The sequence below is a fragment of the Gallus gallus genome, chromosome 3 (assembly GCF_016699485.2).
Source record: "Gallus gallus isolate bGalGal1 chromosome 3, bGalGal1.mat.broiler.GRCg7b, whole genome shotgun sequence".
NCBI classification, from domain to species: domain Eukaryota; kingdom Metazoa; phylum Chordata; class Aves; order Galliformes; family Phasianidae; genus Gallus; species Gallus gallus.
This window is the reverse complement of record NC_052534.1, coordinates 58,602,334-58,614,678: the sequence shown is the minus strand read 5'-3', so window position 1 is coordinate 58,614,678 and position 12,345 is coordinate 58,602,334. Positions and strand designations below refer to the sequence as shown.

The window sequence follows — 12,345 nt, the reverse complement described above, 5'->3', positions numbered from 1 at the left end:
TATCATTCCATTCCATGAAGACTAAAATTCCCTTTCCAATATGGCAAAAAATTGAGTAATTTTGAGTACCAAGACTCAGTGAACTTTTCCAAACCCAATATGTTTACTTTTCATAGGCAGAAACTACTATTGCACAACAAAAGAAAATGACTTTTTTAAGATCTGGCACAGGTAGAGATGAAAATAATACAGACAGGAGCTTCAAAAAAATATGAGAAGAAAAATTCCTATAAACATTTCTCTGCCATAGTCTTAGAAGGGTTATTCCATGTTCCTGAAGGAAAGAAAGAAACTTAATACACTGGTTTTCATACATATGATATAGAGTTTTTTTCAAACACTCCCTGAAATGCTGAAGTGAAAAATAACACAATTTCCTTTTGAGATCTTCTTTATCCAAATATTTCTATCTTCACACAAATAAGACTCCTTAATAAGGACAGTGAGAACTTGCCAAAATAGGAAATAATAAAAAATAATCTTTAAATAAAATTTTAATTCACTCTTTAATTCTTTACAGAATATTTATAAGCACCTTATCATTTTACTGTCGGTTCTAAAAAAGACCAATATGAGACAGAACTGATTTTAGCTGATGAGATATAGGAAAGCTTTTGAACAAATGGATACATGCTAAGCAAAAGCACAGTAATATTTTGTACACCACAAGTATAATGAGAATCTGGATTTGGTTTATTCAAATTTTGCTTTCTTGGAAGCAAAGCTTACATGTTCGTAAACATCAAAATAAACATTGCTTATTTTTACAATTTGTTAAACAAATACTTTTTGCGCTAAAGGGCATATGTGGAACCATCTATTTGCCTGACAGTTCTCCTGTTGACCTGTGCTTCACTATTTTTCCAAACCATTGGATCCCTTAGAACTCTAACGGTGCTTAAAAATTTCTTCCAATGATGTACAAGTCATAGGCAAGGTCAACTTGATGAGTGCCCTTCCTTACATAGATTTCAATCAGTATTTAACTAACGCAAATGTGAAAAACTATACATTTTCAGCAAAATGTTTTGATTTTGGTCCTGTGGCTAAAGACCTTCTATAATCGTTTACATGGATTTGATTCACAAGCATGTACACAACAAAACCACTATACCAATGTTTCTTGGTCTATGCATAAAAAGTATGTCTTCTACTTACACTAAACATACAAAAAATAAACTACAAAAATTGTTTACACTTGATTTCAGCAAAAAAAGCTTTCTTCAAGAAAAATGATTCTTCTTTTTTTCAGCCTTCAAAAAAGGAATGCAAGTAAACAATAAATACATGTGCTTTCTCCATATAGACATATTTACACTTGAGTCTTTGGCTTATGTTTAAGTTTCTTTATAAAGATCCTTATGTGATCCAGCCATCATTGCACATTAAAACAAAATAAGCCAGTTTTTTTTTTTTTAACTATATATAATATATATATGCAACACTTGAAACGTATAAAGAATGAACCTTACTATCAATCTGCACTGTTATTGTACTTTAACAATGTATCAAAAGGAAAAAAAAAAAAAGAAAATTAATACCATATAGGAAATATTGATACATGCAACAGATGGTTGCTCTACTGCAATTGAGAGACAGCTGCATATACAAACACTGAAAAGTCCTAATTTGCGCAAATCTCTTCTGACTCTGGTTTTCATTAAATAGTATTTATGTGGCACTAAATGTTGATACTGTATACAAGCATAGAAACAGATTGAATTCTTTTATTAAGATACACAACTTCATAAGAAAAATACTTTGCATTTAAAATTTAAAATCCCCCCTCCCCCCTCTTCCCCTAAAATCTTTCTTCACAGGATCAAGAACTGTTGTCAAAACAGCATAATGAAATTCATATATTTGGTGAACTTTGTCACATCCATTCCAACTAAGAGGATTCCAGGTACTCCAGTGCAACGTCATAGCAGAAGCGGTACTGCTCCTTTAAGGGAGAAAGCGGAAAAAGCAACAGAGAAAAAGTTAAACCAAGGTTCTAAATCATTAAACAGCAGCAATACCTGCAAACAAGAATAGCCTTTTCTGACTACTAAACAATTTTAAATTCAAGAGTGACACACTTGTGTTGGTTTTCTTTTTTTTTTCCTCTTTTCACTTTTCTTCTTTCACCTCTCTATTATACAAGAGTATTACTAGCTCTGACTTATAAACAAACCATAACCAATGAAATACAAAAAAATAAAACCTGACCATGAAATGCAATGATTTACTTCTCTGATTTTTTCAGCTTTTGAACTGGATATCAAACATGAGAATTTCTCCTATCAGCCAGAACATTCTTGCAGTGAAGCTGCTCAACTCTGAAACACCATTTGCATGTAAGTTAGCCCTACTTAGCAGGTAACTACTGCTTGGACAACTAGGGATCAGCTAGGGAATACTGAACTATGACACCATGCTGCCCTGGGTCTGCATTTTTTCAATAGCTCTGATGTAATGCCCAGGATATGAGAGTGCACATTTAAAAGAGAAGTTAGAGCTCAAAAGTTCATCATACTTAGTATTTCCGATAACAACCCTGCTGTTCAGAGCTGGTACTCAGGGAGAAGAAGAAAGGAGAGAAGAGAAAGCAGTGAGAAGAAAAAAACAAGAAATGAGCTCAATTCTTATTGTCCTTACCACCAAAGAAAACAAACCTGCTTTTGTGATTCATTTTTCTTTTCAAAGTAAGCCAGTGTGATCCATTAGCAGGAATCGGTAGGGATATCTTAAAGGTTTTGTTGTGCTGCTCTTTTGTGTTATCTGATCATGCTGCTGAATGTAGGGCACATGACAATGTTGTATATTGGTTTTCCTGGGTTTTTTTTTCTAACTAATGACTCAACAGCTGCTGCTGTTCAGGAGTTCTGAATAAAAACCCACAAAGCACAGAAATGCATAACTACAGAAATTCAGTATCTGCAAACGAAAACTGCACTGGAATTCAGGACTACTTTGAAATTAAATATAAGTTTTCAGACCATTTATCAGAAACACAGACAATCTACCTTGGCCTCTCTTTACAGTGACACAAGTAATTTTCCATGTGATCAGACCAGTTTTCCTCACAGCAGTGAACTGAAATCCAGGCAGCAATTCAATATGTTGCATCTCAGAAGTCTATAGCACAGCAGATTGTAAAGTATTTGCAGCAAAACAAGCAATACCTAGACCAGTGTTACTGCTGCTGCAATACGTTTGAGCTGTTAACACGTTAACCATTTTTTAATTTATGCAGTAGTAGTTGAAGGAAGTGATACACATTAATTAAGCAAATCGTGCCACAGAAGCTACTTGATACTAAACAAGCACTGACACCTGGAAAAAGGGCAGTGTAGGAAAAGGCAGCTACAGCCATTTTGCTCAATATGCAAGTTCACAAGGTCAGAAGCAATTTTCAGGATGCATAAACTGCAAAACATTTTTAATTCCAATTGGCATCCCTGAATTTTATGCTGTAGGCAGCCATCTGGCTGAAAAGTGACACTGGCTGCTGGCAGTGTGAGAGTCAAATGGCAGAAGCACCAAAGCACTGTCTAACCTGCTTTCACATTCAGCTACAAGGAGGCAAAAAATGCATTTGAGAGACAGAGGAATTTTTAAGCACTTTCCACAACTTTCAGTTTTGGTGACTGAAGTGATTAGATGGACAGATATGCATTCATGTATACACACACATTCATTAGAAGAGTGAAGGTCATTTTGAGTTCTGCCAGTGTACATACAAGTATTTTGTTTCATCTTGTGGCTTTGCTAATTCAGACTTATGTTGTTTATGTATTTCCATTGTACTAGATCTAATAGTCTTTGATTTTAAAGTGCTGAGGTATCATTTTTGACTGCTAAAGGTGGAGTAACAAACATTAGCATTATTCAATATAGCTTCCAAAACAGCAGTTATTATAAAGAAGTAAAATATACAGATCTCCTTTACAGCCTCTTCCTACCAAGAAGAAATGCCTCGCTCTGTGAAATTTCAGGATGGCTTCTGTGAGCACAATGTGCCACAACTTCTAGTCAAATAGTCCAGATCAGCCTGTTAAATGAGAATGTTTCCTGTGAAAGTAACAGTACCACTACAAGATAAGTAGCATAAAAACTTAGCTTGGCCTCTCATGATGCTGACTAATACATACACACAATAAATTTCCACCATAAGATGTAATGTTTCTGAACTTTATGCTGACACTAAGAATCAGATCAGCCTCTGCTCAAGATGTACTACAATAAGGGGGTGTAAAGACAGGTCACGTTCTTCTCTTAGCTGAAGTCCCACATAGGTTGCTTTGATTTATGGACACAATACTGCGTGCAGCTCACAGAAGACAAGTCTCTGGCTCCCTGGCCGTTTGTAGTAACTCTGATGGGCTTTTTTTGCTTACCGGAGTTTCTACCATGTTGGGTTTACTGTTCCTCAAAGTCTTCACAGCATGGAAAACATCAACCACATTCTGCCTTTTTACCATCTCAACCACAATGCCAATGGCACAGAACATCCCACTTCGGCCACCACCGTTTCTGTACATAAGGAAAAGAGCTGATTAAATGTCACTATAGCATAACAGGGCACCCAATACCTACTCCTTTCAGTCTGTAAGCATGAGTGACAAGTGACTCCTGCAAAGAGACAAGGTTTTGGCAATCACCTTGCAGCTCCAGTGGGTTTGGTTTGCTCTGAGACACTTTGTGTTCCTGACCTTGCTCTCAATAACTTCTTTTGAACTCTGCAGTTGCAGCCCACTGTGCCATCCAGCTATGTTATAGCTCAGTTTGCATAGGCATTTCAAATTAAAAAGCAAGTTCAATGGCAAGTGCAAGACTTTCTGTTTAGTTCTGAAAGGAAACTCATTTGAATTACTTTAGAATACGGGGATTATCCAGCTAGAGTAATGCCAAGGTATTACTGATTTTGTTGACCTTTGCAGATACTTCTGAACTATGTTAATCTTCACATTAAAGGAAGTCAGATAGGTGCTTTTACTTGCTAAGTATAGACAGGCCACAAGCTTCCACGGATACTGAGGAGGAGTGGGTGGAAAGTGGCTACAATGTAATTCCAAACATTTATGCAAAAGCACTTTTTTTTTTTTTTTTTTTTTTTTTTTTGGAAAGGAGAAATTTGTGATTTAATTTTAAGATTTAAGATTTATACTTAGAGATACATATAAAGGAAAGAGATCAGGAGAAAAAGGATACTGCTTTTTTAAAACATCCAAACTAGGTCCTTTTTTACAGGAGTTTTTATTGCTAATACTTTTAATGAACAGAGCACTTTTGGGTTTTTTTTCTTTTTATAATATCAGATAAGCTGTCAGTATCAATGATATTTTTAGGATGATACTGTAGAATTTTTTCTCAGATTTCTTACTTCCATACCTTTCAGTCTAAAACCCTCAAAATATAGCAGGCCTTCTGGAGCAAGAAACACACAAGGCATACAAGAGTTACACAAAAAACATGATCTTTATCACTCAGTATAAAATACTATATTACTATCAAAACTTAAACTGAACTGCAGAAATTCATCTGTACATATTTTGTACTTGAAAAACATGCTATTAGGTACAGAAGACAATACACAGTATCACTGTAGTATCATATCAAATATACTTATACTCATGGTACTTTGACCTGAAACTAATCTGAAAGTTGACCAAAGGTTGGCCTGCAGTACCTGGGGTACATTTTCTTTCTTTGTTTCTTTGTTTTTTTTTTTTTTTTTTTTTTTTTTAAGCAACAAAGATATGCATAAGAATATAGCCATTAGAATACCACTTGAACATGAAAAAAAAAAAAGTAATTTATATGAATTTGTTTGAAGAGCAGTTATTGTGTTTCTCAAAATCACTCACAGGCAATGAATGATGGTCCGGCCCTCCCCTTCTTCACATTCCTCTTGCCATTTTTCAACTTGGAGGATTAACTTCAAAAAGGATCTCTTGGAACCTGGTACATCTCTGTGAGAAGCCCATCCCAAATACTGGAATTGCTGTACCATTAGATAGCCCTCTTGTGGCTGAAGGAAATCAAAGAGGTTTAGGTCAATAGGGCATCTCTACATCTAGGTTGAGAAAACCCATGTATAAAACCAATATGGTACAAAAGTGTTTATATTATTGGCAGATGATAATTGACAGATTGTTGGCAATTATTGTTATTGTTGGCAGGGTCTCTACTTAATTAATACTTCTTAGGCTCAATAAAAGATTTAAAAAGGAAAAAAAAGGTAAATATTTTCAAGACGCAGCCAATGTTTATCAGTATTGCAACCTATCCCAACTTCTAAAAGGCAAAATTCTCAAGAGTCTGTGCATTAAGGAGTTTCATTCTTAGCTCCAAAACCATCATTGTTGAATTCCCAGACCTACAGAAATTCAGAGACACACCTTTAACTTCGTTTTAAACCTTCCCATGCACTGACCCCATTATAAATAAGGAAGTAATATTCAAGGATCTTTTTCCTTAAATAAGGTCTTCTGTTTTTGCCAGACTATTACAATCATGAGGCCTTGTTACCAGTCCCTGAGCCTTCCATGGTAGATTCTTTAGAATTGAATTAAGATGACAAGAGAAGCCTCATGTACTGGAAAAATAGTCTGTTCACTTTCCTGGAGCTGAGGCAGGTGAAAAGTAAAAGGAATATGCATTTTGGAATAGGAAGAACAGTGCACAGAAATATTCAGAAAAAAGATGTAAAGGCAAAATGCACAGAAAATGAAGAGAAATAGAGAACTAGAAAATCAAAACAGCAAAACAGAAAAAAAATGGAAAAAAGTGAGTAAGAGATGAACTGGAAAAAAAAAAAAAAAAAAAAAAAGGAAATTTAAACACACGCCAACAACAAAGTGCTGTAGCACAATATTTACCAGCGTGCTCCACTCCTCTGCTTCCTGTACTTTCCAAACAGGGCATGAAGAACTGATTTTTTTTTTTTTTTTCTCAACTCTGAATGTAAGCAAAGTACAATTTACAGAAGAAGCAGTCGCACGCAAACTGCTCTTTGTACTTGGAAAAAATCAGTGTGACCAAAGTGTTAGTTAAAAATAAAAAAGCCTTGTATGTACTCGGGTTGCTCCAAAAGTAATGCCTCCTATTTGTTTCCAGGACACTATAATAGATACAAAGAGCGTAATAACACTGTTTGATGGAGCAAATTCTCAGCTACAAAACAGTGTTTTTAAACCCAGACACCACTATTAGCCAACCTGTGCCAATGCGTTGATTGAGACGCTCTTCATTTTGTAGTGTGACAGATGTGAACGGTCATCCTCAACATGGCTTGTCTTTCGTGTCACTGTCACCACTACTGAAAAGCACCACCCACCACCTCACTGTGCTCACATCCACTGTTTGGTCTCCATCAATGTTCAGCAATCATCAATGAATGTCAGTGGGTGCAGTTTTTTCTGCATGGAGAAATTCAATGACACCCCTCTGCTCCATATGCACTTCCATGACTGACACCACTCTGTCAGACTGCCCCTCTGCTGTCATCTGTCATACAGCAACATAATGTAATGGAATATTGGCGGAAGGTTCAACCTCTACTGCCATACCACCAGCATCTGCCTCTGATGTTGTGAGCCAACATAATAACACAGGAGGCATTGCTTTTGGAGAAGCCCCTGTATATTAATCTGTGCTTTCGCCACAGCAATTCTTCAACATTAATGAAAGTTAAAATTAAACTACAAACCACAGTTGGTGGCCAATATCTAATATTAGATGTTGTCCTGATCAGTATTACATGAATGATACAGTACATCAATCAGGGGCTGCTGGTTAACTGCACAGATGCATCTGTACCTCTTTACCTGTAGGCAACATAGATAGGTGATTTATAGAGGTGAAGAGGAAGAGACACTGTGTTGCAAACAGGGCTTGAAAAGATGCTGTGACAGTGTGAAACAGTTTAGAACAGCAAAGAGACAAGACAATGCAACGTGTGAAAGAGCTGACAAGATTGCAAGACTGGCATTGGTTCTGAAGTCAAGAAAAGGTGACAAAGGTAGGTCAAGGTACAGTCGTGCAGAGTGCTTCAGAGGAACTTTCAGAGTTTTTTCACACCCCAATTTATAGGATGTGTAGTTCTTGGACCACAAACTGAGAAGGTGCTGGCTGCATAACCACTTTGAATGCTGCAGTTCCTGACATAGGATGGAAAATATCTCATGGAAGTTGAAAAGAAAATGCCTGTCACTACATGCTTTTTACATGGATATTTCTTTCTCCATACACTGAATAAACAGAATCCTTCTCATACAACTTTTGCTTATCATGGAGAATATTATAGAACAGTCACTCACCTCACTGTTCTCTCTACCTAGTGGTTAGCTGTAGTAAAGCCCTGGAAGCTAGCATTAGATTTTGATACTTTAATTTTTCTGGGTGATGTCCTAAGAACATTAATATTTTACTACTGTTCAAAATTAAAAGCCAGAATAGCCTAGAGAGTGTTAAAAACTGCTACATATTGTTATGATAATGCTTACTCTTGTTAGATTGCATATCCTGAAAATTCGGTTTATTACGTCGCAGTCCATTGAACAAGACACGCATTCCACTTGAATGGGACCATACCGCAGTATTCCTTCTTCGGGCCAGTATTGTGGGCAGCCCTGTGCCAGAGTAAAATGGGTACAGTTAAATGTTAAGTTACAATGAGAGCATTGTCTTGCACCACTGCAGACACCACACCTGGCCTTTACTTGTATTAATTAGTTACTGTAAAGAAGAGCAATAGAATAACTGTAAAACAGTGGCACTGCTCAACATTCTGATCATGCAGTGGGTGCAGAGATATTAAAGCATGTGACAGTACGTGGAAAACTCAAGCCCCAAACTAACCTGTGCTAAGTCGACCTCATTTAACATCACAAGAGAAGTACAGCCGTAGTCATACACTAATCTCCAGAAATCTTTCACAGTGTTTGGTAAAGGATGTTGCGTGACAATAAAGGCTGCTGGCTGCCTGTAGCTCTGCAAAGGCAAACAAATTTATTAGCATTGGTAGAGGAAGTACTTCTTAACTTCCACTCAAACTCCACAACAAAAATAAAATATAAATAGAACAAAGCTATAACATCTATTACGGCAGATTTCACTGAAGCTGATGTTAGAAAATACATCACTACATCAAGTAAGAACAAGGAAACTGCTGCGCTCAGGTCTGCGACCTCTGGTGATGGGCTGCATATCACAGTTCAAATGTGCAGATGGCACAGCAGTGGCTCTGGAGGCCTCTGCTCGGAGGCTGAGGCTTGGGGCCATGGCATTCTGGGCACTGTGCCAGGGAGACTCAGCAGACAACCCGCATCCATTCTGCACAGAGAAGTGTAAAGGTCCCAGCTAGTCACCCTGCACACACCAGGCCACATGGAAGCTCTGTAGCTGACCTGCAGACAAAGCTCATCCCTCACAGTAGACTGAGATGCAATCCCAAGCTGATGGTAACTTTTACTAGACTTCAGTCCTGGTCATCAGAATTAGTGGGGCTGATTTCCATCACAAAGCAGAGGATAAACAGCAAAATACTATTTTCTGTCAGGACAGAAGATTCTGTTTTCTGCTTGCTGCATTATGCACGAGTACACAGGGCTTTCCGGCCCAGCATAAGTTCCCTCAAATACAACAGCAGACGGGTTAAGCCTCTTTAGCATGTGACTTACTACCAGCAATCAGAAGAGGAAAGAATGGAGGTTTTATGCAGACAATCTGCAACTATGCATGGCAGAGTTCTGCAACAAGGGAATTGGCAAGGAAGCACTGACAGCTTCATCTGAGAAAAAGAGTAAGGAGGTGACACCCCTGTTGGGCATATGGGAACCTAAGTGTCAAGTTTGAAGTCAAAATTCTGGGACTTCTGTTCACAGTGCCGGGATCCCCCCACTAAGTGCTTAGCACGTGTGCTAGTACAAAAGCACTTTGGATGCTTTTTACTGAAACAAGTAGATTACATTAGCCTAGCAGAGAGACCTGGCAGGCCAGCTACAACACTTCACTTGCTTGCAGACTGGCATGAAGGAACTTCATATGCAACGTATTAACCTGTTCTCAGAGAGCACAGTTTGAGTCCAGGAAGGAAAAATACTGTTTTTTTTCTGTTTTTTTTTTTTTCCTTTCTATTTACTGTAAATTGTGAAGATAACAAATCAATACCTCTAGCATCAGTACTTATTTGACAACAAAATAAGGGAGAGGACAGTTTTTTTCCTATTGTTTGTTATCTTTTCCCACTGTGTGAAGCATACTGGGGTGCAGCCTGTGTCCTGTTTCCTCCATCTACCCAGGCAGCAAAGAGGAACATCAGCTGTCAATTCTTCCCTTATATTTTTAAGAAATGAAACATGTATTAGCTGATGCTTTCCTAGCCCTTTTCCCATCATTTCTGGTATCTCCTGAGACAAAGAGAACATACTGAGATTAAGATGATCAGACTTTCAAAAAGAGCAGGCAGGGTATCTGCTGTCACACTGTGAAGCAGACACCTTTTTGTGGGAACACAGGAACAAATGCACTGTGGAAAGAAGAAAGTTTCTATTTCTGTTTTGCTACTGAAACTCTCTTTTCCTGGCAATGAGGTTCCCTTCTCTGACTAAATCAGTACTAAAAAAATCACACACACACACACACAAAAAAGAGCAAAAAAAAACCCCCCTTTCATTACCCAAATTTTTCACTCTGTACTTACAGCCTTGTTACATGTCTTCTTCGTAATATAATGTTTTCTGCTGCTTTTTTTCCCTTTATTACTATCATTTCAGTCTATACATACTTGCCTCCATTAACACACTGCTTCCTTTCTGTCTCTGCCTGCCACACTGTTACACACTGAGGTTCCTTCTGCCATACTGCCTTTGGTCTCCATTGTTTCCCTTTCTCCCCAAACACTCCTCCACATAGATGTGCCGGTTGGTCTCCGTCACATCAATTTTCTCCAGGTGCTTCATGTAATTTTAACTGCAATTCCAAACAATTTCGGTTGCTACCAAAATTCTACTCACTACTCTAATTCATCCATTCAGCTTCTATGACTCTCTAATGAATTAGTCTCACACATGCTACTCTATTTTTCTGGCACAATAGCTAATTGTGAGATTAGGAACTGTATTTTGCTAGCAGTTCAAACATTTCCTGCACTAGCTCAGGCAGAGCTTTGGGACAAATACCATTCAGTCCTGATGACTTTTGATGCTATTTACCATTTTATTCCAGAATCTATTCTTGACACTGCAGTTTCTGACAGTAATATATTTTTGAGGAAAGTGAGATGCTTGGAAAATCAGGTCACTTATTGAAGTATTTACAGTAAAAAAGAGGCTTTAGAGGCCTAACTTTGGCAGTGTTAATGGAAGGCACAGGCAGGTATCTGACAGCGCGTGTGATGAGCCTCTTTATCAACAAGACATTTATAAGTAGGTTCACCTCCATTCTTTCCATCACTTCACCTTTTTCCCCTGAGAGTACGTCTGCCACTCAAACTTCAAAGATTAAAAATCTTTAAATGAGAGCTACAAGTCAAAATACAAACAACAACAACAAAACCACCTTATCCCCCAAGCATACCAAAGAAACATTTTGCTTCCTCTCCCCCTGTCTCTTCTACTTCAACACACATAGATTTTCTCCTAAAACAGATAGTAACCTCATCCTTAGGTTGGTAATATTTACTTCCAGATAAGAATAAGATTTTTGAGATCCTTCTGTGATTTTGAGGTCTGGAAACAAACCTTTATCTAATGGTGTTGAAATGAAGAGCTTTCCAATGGAAATTCATAAGGATGTAAAAGACCAAAGATACCAAACCTGAACCAGCAGCACAAGCTGGTGGGGTTTCCTACCCATTTGCCACCTTTCTTTGTTAAGACTGTTTTACTGGGCACTATGCTAAGAAAGAATTACTCTTAAACTAGTAAGTGTTCTCTCTCCTATTACACAGCTTTCCATGGCACAGTACGTAGACAAAGAAGGCAGTCTCTCACATCCATAAGAGCTGCATTGATGTAGTTGCTGCTCTCCCCATCAATAGTAATTAAGAAGGGCAGACATCTGTCAGGTGGCAGCATATCCATGAAGCGGTTCTTGTCGTGGTTCCTTGGCAAGCAAGCTATGCTGCAGTCCTCGGCTTGCAAGCGAGGGGTAACGGAATTCAGGGTCTAAGGGAGAGAGGAGACTTGCTTTAATACATCGGCCTTACAGACAACATTCTCAAGATTCACTAAGTTATTAATTTAAAATATTGCAATGTGAGAAAACATAAAGCATTAGCAAACAATTTAGCAAATAAACAAACAAATCCTATCTGTTTTGATGAGAGTAAAAATACATTTCAAATAAGAGCTCCTA

General features: G+C 37.8%; 1 protein-coding gene across 10 annotated transcripts in view; it reads right to left on the bottom strand.

Moving 5' to 3' along the window:
- Positions 1 to 476: 476 nt before the first annotated feature.
- The window catches only part of PTPRK (protein tyrosine phosphatase, receptor type K), a 391,069-nt gene continuing 379,200 nt past the window's right edge, over positions 477 to 12,345 (bottom strand). For all 10 annotated transcript variants that reach the window (XM_015284457.4, XM_040697913.2, XM_040697914.2 and 7 more), the window contains 6 exons: positions 11,982 to 12,155; positions 8,848 to 8,979; positions 8,493 to 8,618; positions 5,853 to 6,016; positions 4,383 to 4,518; positions 477 to 1,945 (listed from right to left, as the gene is read on the bottom strand). In XM_015284457.4, the coding sequence (XP_015139943.2) occupies positions 1,892 to 1,945; positions 4,383 to 4,518; positions 5,853 to 6,016; positions 8,493 to 8,618; positions 8,848 to 8,979; positions 11,982 to 12,155 (786 nt within the window). In that variant the 3' untranslated portion in view covers positions 477 to 1,891. The remainder of the gene's footprint in view (positions 1,946 to 4,382; positions 4,519 to 5,852; positions 6,017 to 8,492; positions 8,619 to 8,847; positions 8,980 to 11,981; positions 12,156 to 12,345) is intronic.